Source organism: Thamnophis sirtalis, unplaced genomic scaffold, assembly GCF_051295495.1.
Source record: "Thamnophis sirtalis isolate CommonGarterSnake01/CBP01778 unplaced genomic scaffold, rThaSir2_p1.2 scaffold_3, whole genome shotgun sequence".
Lineage (NCBI taxonomy): Eukaryota > Metazoa > Chordata > Lepidosauria > Squamata > Natricidae > Thamnophis > Thamnophis sirtalis.
Genome location: NW_028261383.1, coordinates 94,680,807 through 94,693,117, shown reverse-complemented (window position 1 = coordinate 94,693,117; position 12,311 = coordinate 94,680,807). Strand labels below are relative to the sequence as shown.

Below are 12,311 nucleotides of genomic sequence, written 5' to 3'. Positions count from 1 at the left end.
CTTCTTTGCAGCCAATGAGACCAAAAAGGAGGATAACCGGCAGGGGGTAAATATCAAAAAGAGAACCTACACTTGATTTATTCAGAAGTCCCTCCCATTGGTTCAATGTACCAAAAAATGTGGCTTGAGTTGCAGGCATAGCTGGAAAAGCTGAGTCTTTATTAATAATAATAAAAAACCAACCCACTGCTGATGCTTCATGTTGTTTGACTAGTTTGGGTTTAGTCTAAACCCCAAGTTTAATTTAAAAAATAGTTCTGCCCATTCATTAAGAAAATAAAATACAATAAAATAAGGGCAATTAAAGCTGTAATCTAACCCTTGCTTATTTAAAAGTTGGTGCCATTAAAATTAAAAAAATTGTGTCTAGGATCTGTGGGGAAGACAGGCATGTCTCGCTAGATAGAACAACAGCTGTAAACAGCAGCGCTGCAATTTTGGGTGACTGGATGTCAGAAGGACCTGATTTTATTTCACCTAGTATAACAGAGTAATATAGAAATAGTTATAAGTCATGTGAATGTACTAGGAAATAGTGTGGTTAATTGGAGCCCTAACATAGTTGTTTATTTGTTTATTATGCATGTTGCATTAATCTAGTCAACTATTTTGTGTAACAATGGTTAAACAAATCAGGGTTTGGTTTGACATGTGAACCCATTCCTGGTTCCATTCCCCTTAGATGATTTCCAAATAAATGGCTATGGAATCATCAGACCCTTAACAGCAATCAATATCCTTTACTCAGAAAGAAACCCCACTGTGATCTCATGGAGAGCGGGAGAGACAGGCAGACAGACAGGCGGACAGATTGTGAGTTTTATGGAGGAATGATTCCAAAAACCCAACAGGGTATATTCCGAAATGTTGAAGGTTTTTTTTAAGTGAATATTAAGATGAGTACAGAGTATTAATAATATTTTTTTAAAAAAACACCACCGTCTCCTCCTCTAAGTCAATTGCCCAAAGATTAATGCTGCTGCATTAAAACAGGCTTTTCCCAACTTGCTTTCCTTCCCGGGGTGTTGGACGACATCTCCCATAATCCCCAGTCACCCTGGCCTCTGGTTAGACGAGCTGACTGGGAATTCTGCGAGCTGTCCGAGCCACCTGGAGGCAACCAGGTCGGGAAGGGTGGGGTGGGGGTGCAGTAGAAAGGAGCAGCCCGGAGCCAAGCCCCCATTGTTCGCTCGTGCCGCGGCTCTCCTTCTCCTGCGCTGACTGCGCACAGGTCAGCGGCGTCTGCGTATTAACTTGCGCACCAACACGTGTACGTGCGCCAATCCCTCGGATGGGACCAACTTTGGGGTCAGGAAGAGGGAAAGCTCGCTCCCCTTCTTCTGCCTCGCCGAGATTGTATTCCGCGGCCAAGGTTTGGAGAACGGCTGCCGCCCTTCGTCCCGCCGAGGCGAGAGCGCCGGTTCTCAATTGCCCGTCGCCAGCATCCCCTGCAGCCGTGCGGGAGGAGACGGGCGCTGTCTCTTTAAGGCTAAAGCGCGTCGCGGGAGAACAGAGTCTTCCAATCCCTCCCCGCCGCTGTCAATCAGCCGGCGGCGGCTTTGATGTTGAAAGTCTTTGGCTAGGGCTCTCCAGTGTTCTTCCAGAGTCGCGCACTTTAACAGCGCTGAGCTCGGCTGCTGCTCGGGGTGGTGGTGATTTTTTTTCTTCTTCTTTTCCTTCCCAGCGAAAGCCGCCGGCGCTCCTCCTCCTCCAGCTTTCTCATCCAAGCTAAGCTATTTAGCTGGCTGGCCGGCCGGCCGGCTGCTACTTAATCAAACTTTCCCGGGGCTGGGGAGGGAGGGGCACCCGAGACCGCGGAGGGGGCGGGGGGGGAAGCGGTTGGTCGCTGCCTCGACCCCTCCGGTTGCTTTTCCTGCCTTGGAGCCTAGTCCCCCCCCCCTCTAGTCTGGGCTAGCGCCCCGACGCGAGTCGGAGTGCCGGGGTACCGCTCAAGGGGGGGTCGCCAAACGTTTGGAAAGAAAGAAGGAAACCGGAGTGCGCCGCTCTCCTTCAAGGCGCCCAAACTTCGCTCTTCCCCCTGGCTTGGCTCGGGAAGAAAATGCCCCAACTCAGCGGCGGAGGCGATGACTTGGGAGCCAACGACGAGATGATCGCCTTTAAGGACGAAGGCGAGCAAGAGGAGAAGACCCAGGCCAACGTCTTCACCGAGGGGGACCTGGCTGACCTCAAATCATCCCTGGTGAATGAGTCGGAAAGCGGTGGCGGCGGCGGCGGCAGCAGCAACCGTCAGGCGTCCAACTCAGCAACAACCGTGGCCGGAGCCGCCGCAGGAGCCCATCCCGAGGTGAGAGCGAACCCCGCCCGCCCAGATCACTTTCTCCTCTTCTGCCAAACTTTACATAATATTAATATTAACAATAATAATCGACCTTCATCCCTTTCTCTCTCCTCGCCTTTTGCAGGCAATCCGGCGGCTGCAAGAGCCCCAGAGGGTCTATCCAGAGAAACTCCCGGATCACATGGACGATGGTCAGTTTCGACGAGGGGGGGGAAGCCATCCGCCCTTCTTCTTCTTCTTCTTCTTCTCCTCCTCCTCCTCGCCTCCTCTCCCCGCCGCCCACCTTTTCCTCTCACCCCTCCGTGCCTCGAGGGAGGGAGCATGACCGCCGAGGGGAGGGGAGAGAAGGGGGAAGGTTTGACAGCCCCCGTGCTCCGCGGGGGAGACGTCAATGCCTCGCTGCTAAATCAAAGCGGGCAAAACGCTTCGCGCTCGCGCCGGAGAGGGACTCCGCACCGCTCGTGAAAGCCCCTTGACCCGCGGGGCTGCCGGGTGCAGGCGGCTGAAACTTAACAGAAAGGTGCTTCTCCGAAGGCTGTCATCCCCACTACACCTCTTTTGCATGCACACACGCACGCACACTCCCCAACTCAAGCTATTTTTCCTCCCCACAACTGACTATTGCATCAGGGAGGTAAAGTTTTTTGGGGTACTGTTGGCACAGTGAGCTCCTTGCAGGGGTGAAACACCCCCCCTCCCTGGAAGTTTGGGGGAGAGGTAAGGAAGCAAGTAGAAATACCTGGGACGGAAGGCATCCCATTCCTCATTAACCAAGAGCACCAGTTTAACCAAGGTGGAGAAATGAGCCCATGCGCCCACTGCTTTCATCCTGGGAGGTGGTGGTCCTTTCATTCCTGCCTTATCTTTTACCACCAGATAAGTTGCAGACTGAGGCTCATGCGTGGCAGCAATGGGGAGTTGAATGTCAGGTGAACCTCACAGATGCTAGCGAGAACAAACAGAGCAACAAATGCATGTGGACTGGAGGGGAGATTGGTTCTGAGATGAAATCCTAACCAAAGACTTTGAATTTTGACAGGTTTAAAACATCAGGACCCAGGGATGTATAAAGGATCTCCTTATTCTGGATACCCTTTCCTCATGCTGTCTGATCCTTACCTGCCAAATGGATCTATGTCACCTTTGGTGAGTACACTCCCCCTCCCCTTCTTAAATTCTTACACTGTGTTGGTCATGTTTCAAGGCTGAAATTAACAACTTTAATCTTCAAAACTGTTAACATGAGAGGTTCCATTAAAAGGAATTGTGGCCTTTTATGCAATACATCCTTTGCCTTGCAATGCTGCTAAACATGCTTGCTTATGGAGGGTGGGGGGAGAGGTTGTCTCTTATCACCCCAAAGCACACATGTAAAGCAAATTAGCAAAATTATAGTAGTAGTAATAGTAGTATTGCTTCTACTCTTCTACTGTACTAAAGTTATTAAAAAAAAACAATTGATCAGAAATGGCTCAGTTAAGGATCCATTCCTTGACTATTTTTTTAAAAAAATCTCCTATGGCAAAGAGGATTTCCCCCCCAACGTACCTTAAGCTAAGCAGGCATTATAAATGTGTACCTAGCAGATGCGAAGCCCTACTTACTTCCAGATAAATATGCTGGTTAGAGATTTCATCAGTAGCTGGATCTCCCACCCTCCTTCTTGCCAGAGATTTAACTTGGTTGCAAGCAGTCAACTCTGAAAATCATGCATTTGTGCGTGTAGAAATTGAAGTTTCTATTAATCAGGCTCCTTCCACAGTAAATCCCCCTGAATTTGAAGCAGAGGAGTTTAAACTGAATTCTGAATCCTCACTTTTATTCTACCTTTGCAGAGTAAATTAGTGTAGAGATTATTTTAAGAAGGCAAACTTTGTGTTCATGAACTGGTTTAGTGACCATGGGTTAGAAATGAGCTTGTTGTCTTGTTTGTAACATTACGGCTCACAGGCACATGGGAAAAGTACATTTTAGTACCCTGCCTACATTGGGGGGGGGGGGAATGTTTTAATGAAAACTTATTTTGTTGCATTGGGGAACCAAGGAGTATATTACAGTTGGATATAAAGAAATATATTAATAAAAATTCTTTAATATACAGCGCATTTGTTATTGGTGTTTGGTATTAATAAAATGTGGATCCTACATTTTCTTTCCTTTAAAATATCTTCTGTTTTCTTCAATCTCTATAGAGAGCTCCCCTGAATAAGAATTGCAAAGATGTATGCAAAGAAGCTTTTAAAAAATAGTGCTACTATTTTGTAGTAAATAAATAAACTATTTTTAGTATTCAGTGTAACACTCTTTGCAGCAGGGGCCATGTTGAGTGCTTATTGACAAATGATCATAATACAAACAGTGATCTTGGCCTCACTAGTTACAGATAAGTTATGTGCTATCATATGGATTTAGCTGTTGGTAGGATATGTTTGAGATTTGTAGCATTAGATTCTATATTGTAAAAAGCTGCCTGTAGTTTCTTTCTTACTAATAAAAAAAGAGGATAAATTGATCAGCGTAATAAAATGTTGCAGAGTCCAATCTGAGTTCTCAGTTCCCCGAGGATGGGCTCCAGCATGAGTCCAAAAGCTCTGGTGCCGGTGACCAACTCAGATTGGACCTTGCAAAATTATCTTGGGACAATTATATTTGTCTACATTCATAACTTCCTGCTTTCTTATTTGCCATTTTCCTGCAATTGTTTTATGCAATTATTGGAAGACTTCCTTTTGTGCTTATACTCATCTCAGTGAAGACTACTTTCCAATGTTTGGAAGGTTAATTGGAAGATTTAAATGTTGCTGTGAGTGTGGCTTTGTTTTTCTTTCAGCTTAACCTCAAGTATAGGAGGATTCAGTTGCAGTCTTACTCTAGAATCCACAGCAATAAATCTAGTTCATTTCAGAGGGGCTTAGTCCCAGATTTGCTCCTTCAGGCTGCAATCTAGTACACAGTTAACTGGAAGGAAGCCCATTAATCAAAAAGGGATTGTTTCCACTGCAGTATACATAGGATGGTGCAATTCAGGACAGTTTCTCTGCCCTTTCAATATAACGTCAGATCTTGGGGAGTTTTGTGCCTTAAACATTTTTATTCCGTGTGAAAAATCTATCCGAAATCGAAAAAAGGCCAGTGTCAAAAGAAATGCAGTCAAAGAAATGTATCACTCTCTGTGCTCACTAGAAATCGATGGAGCTTTTAAGTGAGAAAAACCATTGCTTTTGCATAGGTTGAATGTTTGTTTGAGTTTTGTCAAGTATAACGTTAGCATTGTCTCCTCCCTCCTTAAAGAAAACAGATTCTTGGGCAGCTAGCTGGTGTCAAAAGGAGATGTTTCAATTTTATCTATTGAATAGATAAAATAAGACTTTGAGGGGGAAGCAAGACTTCAGATCTGGACAAGGAAAGGGTCTGAAATGTAGATGGTAGCAGATTCCAAGGGGAACTAGAAAACGAATCGATCCTGGGCTGAGCGTACTAGACCTCACCAAAATTCCGTCATTTGGCTTCCTGTATCATTTTCTCTCCAGAGACCGCAGTAATTGACATTTTGGGGTATTACGCCAATGAAAGTGGAAGTTCTGCTTTGCTATTTAAGTTAAGAAGTTTGTCAACAATTTATTATCTCCATTTAAAGCCATCTCTGGAAGCAGCGGTCAATTCAGATTCTGGAGGCAGATTCTTCAGTTAATACATTTGATTAAAACATTATCTAGACTGTAGCAGAAGTGATTTGGATTGAAAGTGTTAAATTTCCTAATCTCCAGAATTCAAATTACTGCTGCCTTACCCCCCTCCCCTCCACTTAGATGTTTCAGCTTTTTTTATAGTTTTGGGTTGTCTCTTTCTACAACTTTTCTGTCTCGGTGACTACTTATTATAGTCTTTTTTAAAAAAATAAAAAAATAAACAAAGATAAACAAGCAAATTTCAAGCAGATTCCGTCCAATAAGAATCAAAGGAGTTAAAGGCTGTTATCAATGGGGGAAACAAATTCTGTGTAAGCTAAAAGAATAATGGGGTAAGTATGTAAATGGAAACTGTACATATTGCTAGAAACCAGGAAGAAATTAATATCAGGATAGCGGTTTGTGCAAGCTAATAATTCTGGTACTCGCCCCTTAAGTGCATTGAAACATTTAGAGCGAGATAGACATTTATTTCTACAGTCTGCTTAACAACCAATCGCCACTATTGAATTTTTAGCATTGATCGTTAGATTGTATACAAGGCGCAGAGTGACAGCCTGACGTTCACTGTAAGCTTTTCTTTGCTCAGAAGTCACTGGTATTGATAGTAAAGCAGTTCCATGTTTTACACCAAGTAATATTCTAGTTTTATCATTCCAGAAATTCAGACATTTCCGGAAAAGTAGTAGCCTCGTTAAAAAAAAAAAAATTCTCAAAATTTCTTAATAAGAAGAAAATGATTTTAGCAACAGTACATTTTAAAAAAACAGAGGGAAAGGAGACATTTAGTTTTAGAGTGTTTCACTGGCCTTTGAGTTTTCTCTCAGTCATCTGCAAATAAATGAAAGCAATATATATATATATATATTAAAATTATCTTTCCTGTTGAAGAATTAACTGTAGGAGCAGCATTCTCATTGATATCTGATGTAAAATTGTGTTAAAGCACAGTCTGGAAGAGATTTACCCAACAGATATATCAAAAGGGATACTAACCTTACCCCTAATTAGTGGAGCAAATCTCCATTTTATGGACTATCTCAGCAATTTCTGTTGGAGCAACTTTGTGGGCTGTCTCTTATGCAGAAAGATCACTGACATTTTCTTCTTTAGCACTTCCGCATGAAAATATGAGAAATTTTTCTTTAAAAGATTGCTGGCTTCGCAAAAGTGTCTCTATCAACAGCAGTCAAAGCAAGTCCTCGACATACGACCACAATGGAGCCCCAAATTTCTGTTGCTAAGAGAGACTATTGATAAATGGATTTTGCCCCAGTTTATAATCTTTATCGCCACAGTTGTTAAGTGAATAACTTCAGTTGTTACTTTAGTAACATGGTTGTTAAATGAATCTAACTTCCCCATTGACTTTGCTTGTCAGAAGGTCACAAAAGGGGATCGCAACTGTCATAAATATGAGTCAGTTGCTAAGCATTGGAATCTTGATCACATGACCATGCTGCAACAGTTGTAAGTGTGAAAAATGGTCATAAGTCGTGTTTTCAGAGCCGTTGTAAATTCAAATAGTAAATGAACTGTTGTAAGTTGAGGACTACCTGCATAGGAGACTTTTTGTAGTGCTGTCCTATACTGTATATATATCTAAAAAAAAATCTGCTAAAAATAAATGACATTGTTTGCAATAGATCTTGTCCCAGCTGTTTATAGGATCATAATCTTAAACTATTTTGGGGGATGCAGAAAATTAAATTGCTGAAGCAGAAATTTGAAATAGCAAAGCTCTTCGTATGGAGACAGAATATATATTGATGTACTAAAATAAAACATATTTTTTCAGTGGTTGGCTTTCCGAAATTGATTAAAGTTCATATTATAACTTTTAATCAGGAAAATACTAAGCAAAATTGTGGCACATGCAGATATGCTTGTATGATTTCTCAGTTGGATCTTTCCAATATCTTCAATTTTTAATAAATATCAAGGAGGGAAAGAAGGTTTATTTTGATCTGCAAATTAGCAAAATAATGCTATGTTTGGTTCAACCATGAGTGTGGCTTCCAGTCTATGCATCTATTCAAAGGTTCCCTTTAATTCATTTGAATACATGCCGGAGGAGGTTATGTAATACATATAATATATTCTACTGCTTGTAATATAGTATAAACAACTGTTTGCTAGGTTTTACCTTGGGGAACGTAGAGGAGTATTGGGGTAACGGAGAATGAAGGAAATATTCTGGCTAAATTTTAGACTAGAAAAGGCCTCTTCTGATTAGTGCAAATCTTTTGGAAAAGGTGCTTTGCAACATACAAAGTACTACAAAGTACCTTTCTTAACATGGTTAAAAAGCCCTATCCTTTCCTAGGCTTGTGTGACTACTTTGTAAGCTCAACTATCTCAACTATCTTGACATGTGTGCATAGGATGACTACTTGGTTTTGCTGTTTTAAAAAATGACAACAAGTGCCTGTTCATGATTCTCCTAAAGCTACAGACAATTATACTTGTGTCCTAGTTATTCAGCTGTTATTAACTGATACCTGAGGTCTCATCCTATGTAAATATCAACGGCAATACATCTCTTTCAAGCCACATTCTTCAAGGTTTTGTAAGCAATGCATGCCTGATAGTTGTTTTGTAAAATTCTATGGGATCATCACATTCTGAGAACTTTTAATTTAGCTAGTAGAGACTGCTTGTGGTTTTTATATGACTGAACCACCACCAGCAGCAGTCAAGTAGATCCCTGAAAAGGTCTTTCAGGCTTATTATCTCAATCCCTTTAAAAGGCAGCTCTATTCAAAGCAGAACATCACCAACAAAATAAGCATAGCTATGCAATTCTGCTTTATCAGGTGAATGTACAGTACAGGATTTATGGTTACATTGCCAGATTAGAATTGGAGTGATCCAAATTCAAATTGCTATGTTTTTAGAAAGCTCATTGAGTGATTCTGACCCATACATGATCTCTTAGCCTTACAGCACAGGTATGTTGAGGAAACACAATGGCCATTCAGTCATGCATACAACTTGAGTTCTTCAAAGAAAAGATATGGTCTCAAGTTATCAATAATGTTTTTTATTATTTATTTTATTCACCTTGGATGCTGCCCAACTCTAGTCAACTCTGAGTTTGAAAAAAATAAACAGCCACGTGCAATCCAGATCAAATAAACAATGAAGAAGGTGGAAAATCCACCTAGCACCAATATTTATTCATTTTTTACCCTATTTCAAGAGTTGCTAGTTTTGTTCATGCTGCATCTGATAGCAACACAATTCCCAGGGCTGCCTTGAGTCAAAGCTGTAGTAAAATAAACTTAGCCATTATTTGTAGAAGGGCTAAATCATTCAGTATAGGAATGTAAGAATTTTGGAGAGATATACCAGTCTCTTCCCCAAATAGACCAATAGTTGAATTGGTATGAATTAATTGATCAACTGCATCAAACCATTGTTATAAATATATATTTTCTTATTATTGTTGTTTCTAAACCATAGTGTATTCCTTAATATGTATGACCCCAGGTAGCTGTAGCTTATTTAGTAAACAAGTTTGAAATGAATCATGTATATGACATCGTTTGTGAACTGGGTCATTATAAGGAAGCTTCCTTTGTTCCTAAATTTGTGCCAGGCAGACTTTGTTGAAGAAAGTATGTCCCAGTATTGCTTGATTAGCAGTCCTATGACACAGATAGTAAAGGAAGAGGAAACAAAGGCAGAAGTCAAAACAGCACTAGGACCAACCAACCAATAATTCGGAGAGAAGGGCTTTCACTTCCAGCTAAATGTGGATTCCTGCAGACCATTACAGGATTCTCTTAAGGGACTGGCATACCTTGCCCATCATGTCTTGCAATGCCCTGATCTTTACAGTGATCCGGAGATCTCAGGAATTTTAGAAGGCAGCTGAGCAGAGAGACTCTTTCAGGGATTGATCTACCAGTATTAGGTGGGAACTTTGTGCTAATAGCAACATTTGCTAGCTAGAAGAAAAGGCGAGAAGTGCATCAATTGGTGTAACAGCATATAAAGGTTCCTAGATTAATGTTGCCTTGTTATATACTGCAGGAATCTATGTGTGAGCAAACTGAATTATCAGGGACCATGTAAACATGTATAGGATGCTGGGGTTAATACTATAATCTTTTCTCTTGACATTTTTCATGGGCATAATTTTCCAATTATGGTTCATGTTATAAAAATTACTTAAGAATACCTCATAGTAAATGAAAAATCAAAGATATTCATGTTTTAGAATCTGACATCAATATCCTATGTATTTTTATCCAAAGGTAGACCGGATGGGTCTCACTTCCTGGTAAATTCATTTAGGATTCCAAAATATCTTTTCCTACTATGTATTATCATAACACTAAAATTGTTGGAGCAGTGCATGTGCATGCATGTATGTGTGTGTGTTGGAGAGAAAAAGAGGTTGATATTCAGCATAGGGAAAACTTATTTTTCTGAGCTATATGGGCCGGGAGGCTTTGGATTTCAGAGGACAAAGATATTAATAGGGATGGGGCAACATTTCAAAGATGCTTAAAGCTCTTTTTGGCTAAAACGTGAAATATTAAGTGGTTTTAAATCATTAACTATTGAATAGTTTTAAAAACATTACTAACAGCATTTTTACAACTTCTCTCTCTTTCTCTCTCTCTCTCTTTCTCCATTAATTATCAGTTACACCATCAGGATTAAGCAGTTGCTGTGTTTGTGTGTGGGTGAGAAAGAGAGGCAGAGAAAAGTACAGTGATTTTTTTTTCTATTTTTGCCTTTGGCCTGCATTCCTTGAGCTAAGGATCAATTAACTGTTTAGCAATTCAGTCAGTAATGAAATAGCATAAGAAATAGGCTCAGAGTGGTGTCATAATACATTTTAATATTTATAAAGTTTTCATGTGGTTCAAAGCACTTCACATACTTGACAGTAATCTGTATAACGTCTTTATAAATAAAATCGGTTTTATTTCCCCCACTCCCTCCCCCTTTTATCATACATGGGTGAACTGAAGCTAACAGGAAATTCTTAGCCCAAAACCATGTAGTGATTTCATGGCAGAAGCACTTGTGGAGGATAAAAGCATCAATTTCCTTTTCACATAATTAATAGCACATTTAAGATTAAGCAATGCCGAAAACGTCCATAGAAAGCTATTACTTTATCAATTCCTAGTATAGTCCTTTAAAATGGGAAGATTTGGGTGTCGCAGCTAGCCTGTTCACGCAGCAAATACTTTCATGTTCAGCAAGCCAATAGAAAGTTAATGAATTTAGAATGATAGAAAGAAAATTAGACAGCATCTAGTCCAATTCCCTGGCTCAGTCTAGGCTTCACGTGAGCATCTCCAACACCATTGGTCTCACCATATCACGTGGCAGCTTGTTCCTCTGATTAATAGCTTCTGTAGTCAGGAGGGTCTTCTTGAACCTTCTTCCATTTAATGTTAACCCATTGATCTTGATCCTGCACCCTGAAATAATAGAAAACAAGGCCATTGCATTTTTTATTGTAACAAACTTCCAGAAATATAATATTCTCTGAAGGCTGAACATATCCAGATCCTTTATTAATTATTCCTCACAGAGCTTGGTATTTAAACCGTTCACCATTTTTGTAGGCTTCCCCTGATTTGTGGGTGTCCTTTTTGAACAATACTGTGTAGAACTGGACACAGTATCCCAAATGGGGTCTGAGCAGGACAGAGTTGAAGAGGATAATTACTTGCACTCTGCAATCCTATTAATACACACCCAATAAGACACTTGCTTTTTTAACAGCTGTGTCTTACTGATGGCTCATGTTTTACCTGAAGTCAAAAAGAATATCTTAGAGTCTTTTCACCTGCACTGCTATCAAACAACTCTGCCCTATCTTTTTCTTGTGCTTTACATTTCCCCCACTAATCTTGGAGCACTACTGTATATTACTGTCTATCATACTCCATCCCATTCATTTCTGCTCACTACTCAAGGCTGTTTAGATCTTTTTGAAGCATTTCTCTTTCATGTAAAGAATTAGCCACCTTCCTAGTTCTGGTTTTTCTACAAACCTTTAAACTGGAGCTACATGGTAGATTATGGTCTATTACCTTTGCCGAAGAGACCTTCATTCTATAGTTAATTGATGTATTATAATAATATATTATTGATATGTTTTGCTTGTTATTGTTCCATTTTAAGCTGACTTCCTGAAGTGGGATGTTGACAATTCAGAGTTGTTCATGCCTAAAGAGACTTATAAGCCCAGTAAAATAAATAGTAAATTTATCTCATCTTTAGTAAAAACTTTCAAATATAGAACAGAACCCTTTGGCACTCCACTCAATGTTGTACTTCCAAGCTGAAGT

The 12,311-nt window shown here is 40.5% G+C and overlaps 1 protein-coding gene across 3 annotated transcripts in view; it reads left to right on the top strand.

Moving 5' to 3' along the window:
* Nucleotides 1–1,883: 1,883 nt before the first annotated feature.
* Nucleotides 1,884–12,311, top strand: part of TCF7 (transcription factor 7) — a 129,036-nt gene continuing 118,608 nt past the window's right edge. For all 3 annotated transcript variants that reach the window (XM_087709546.1, XM_087709545.1, XM_087709544.1), the window contains exons 1-3: nucleotides 1,884–2,305; nucleotides 2,424–2,490; nucleotides 3,339–3,445. In XM_087709546.1, coding sequence (XP_087565672.1) covers nucleotides 2,060–2,305; nucleotides 2,424–2,490; nucleotides 3,339–3,445 — 420 coding nt within the window. In that variant the 5' untranslated portion in view covers nucleotides 1,884–2,059. The remainder of the gene's footprint in view (nucleotides 2,306–2,423; nucleotides 2,491–3,338; nucleotides 3,446–12,311) is intronic.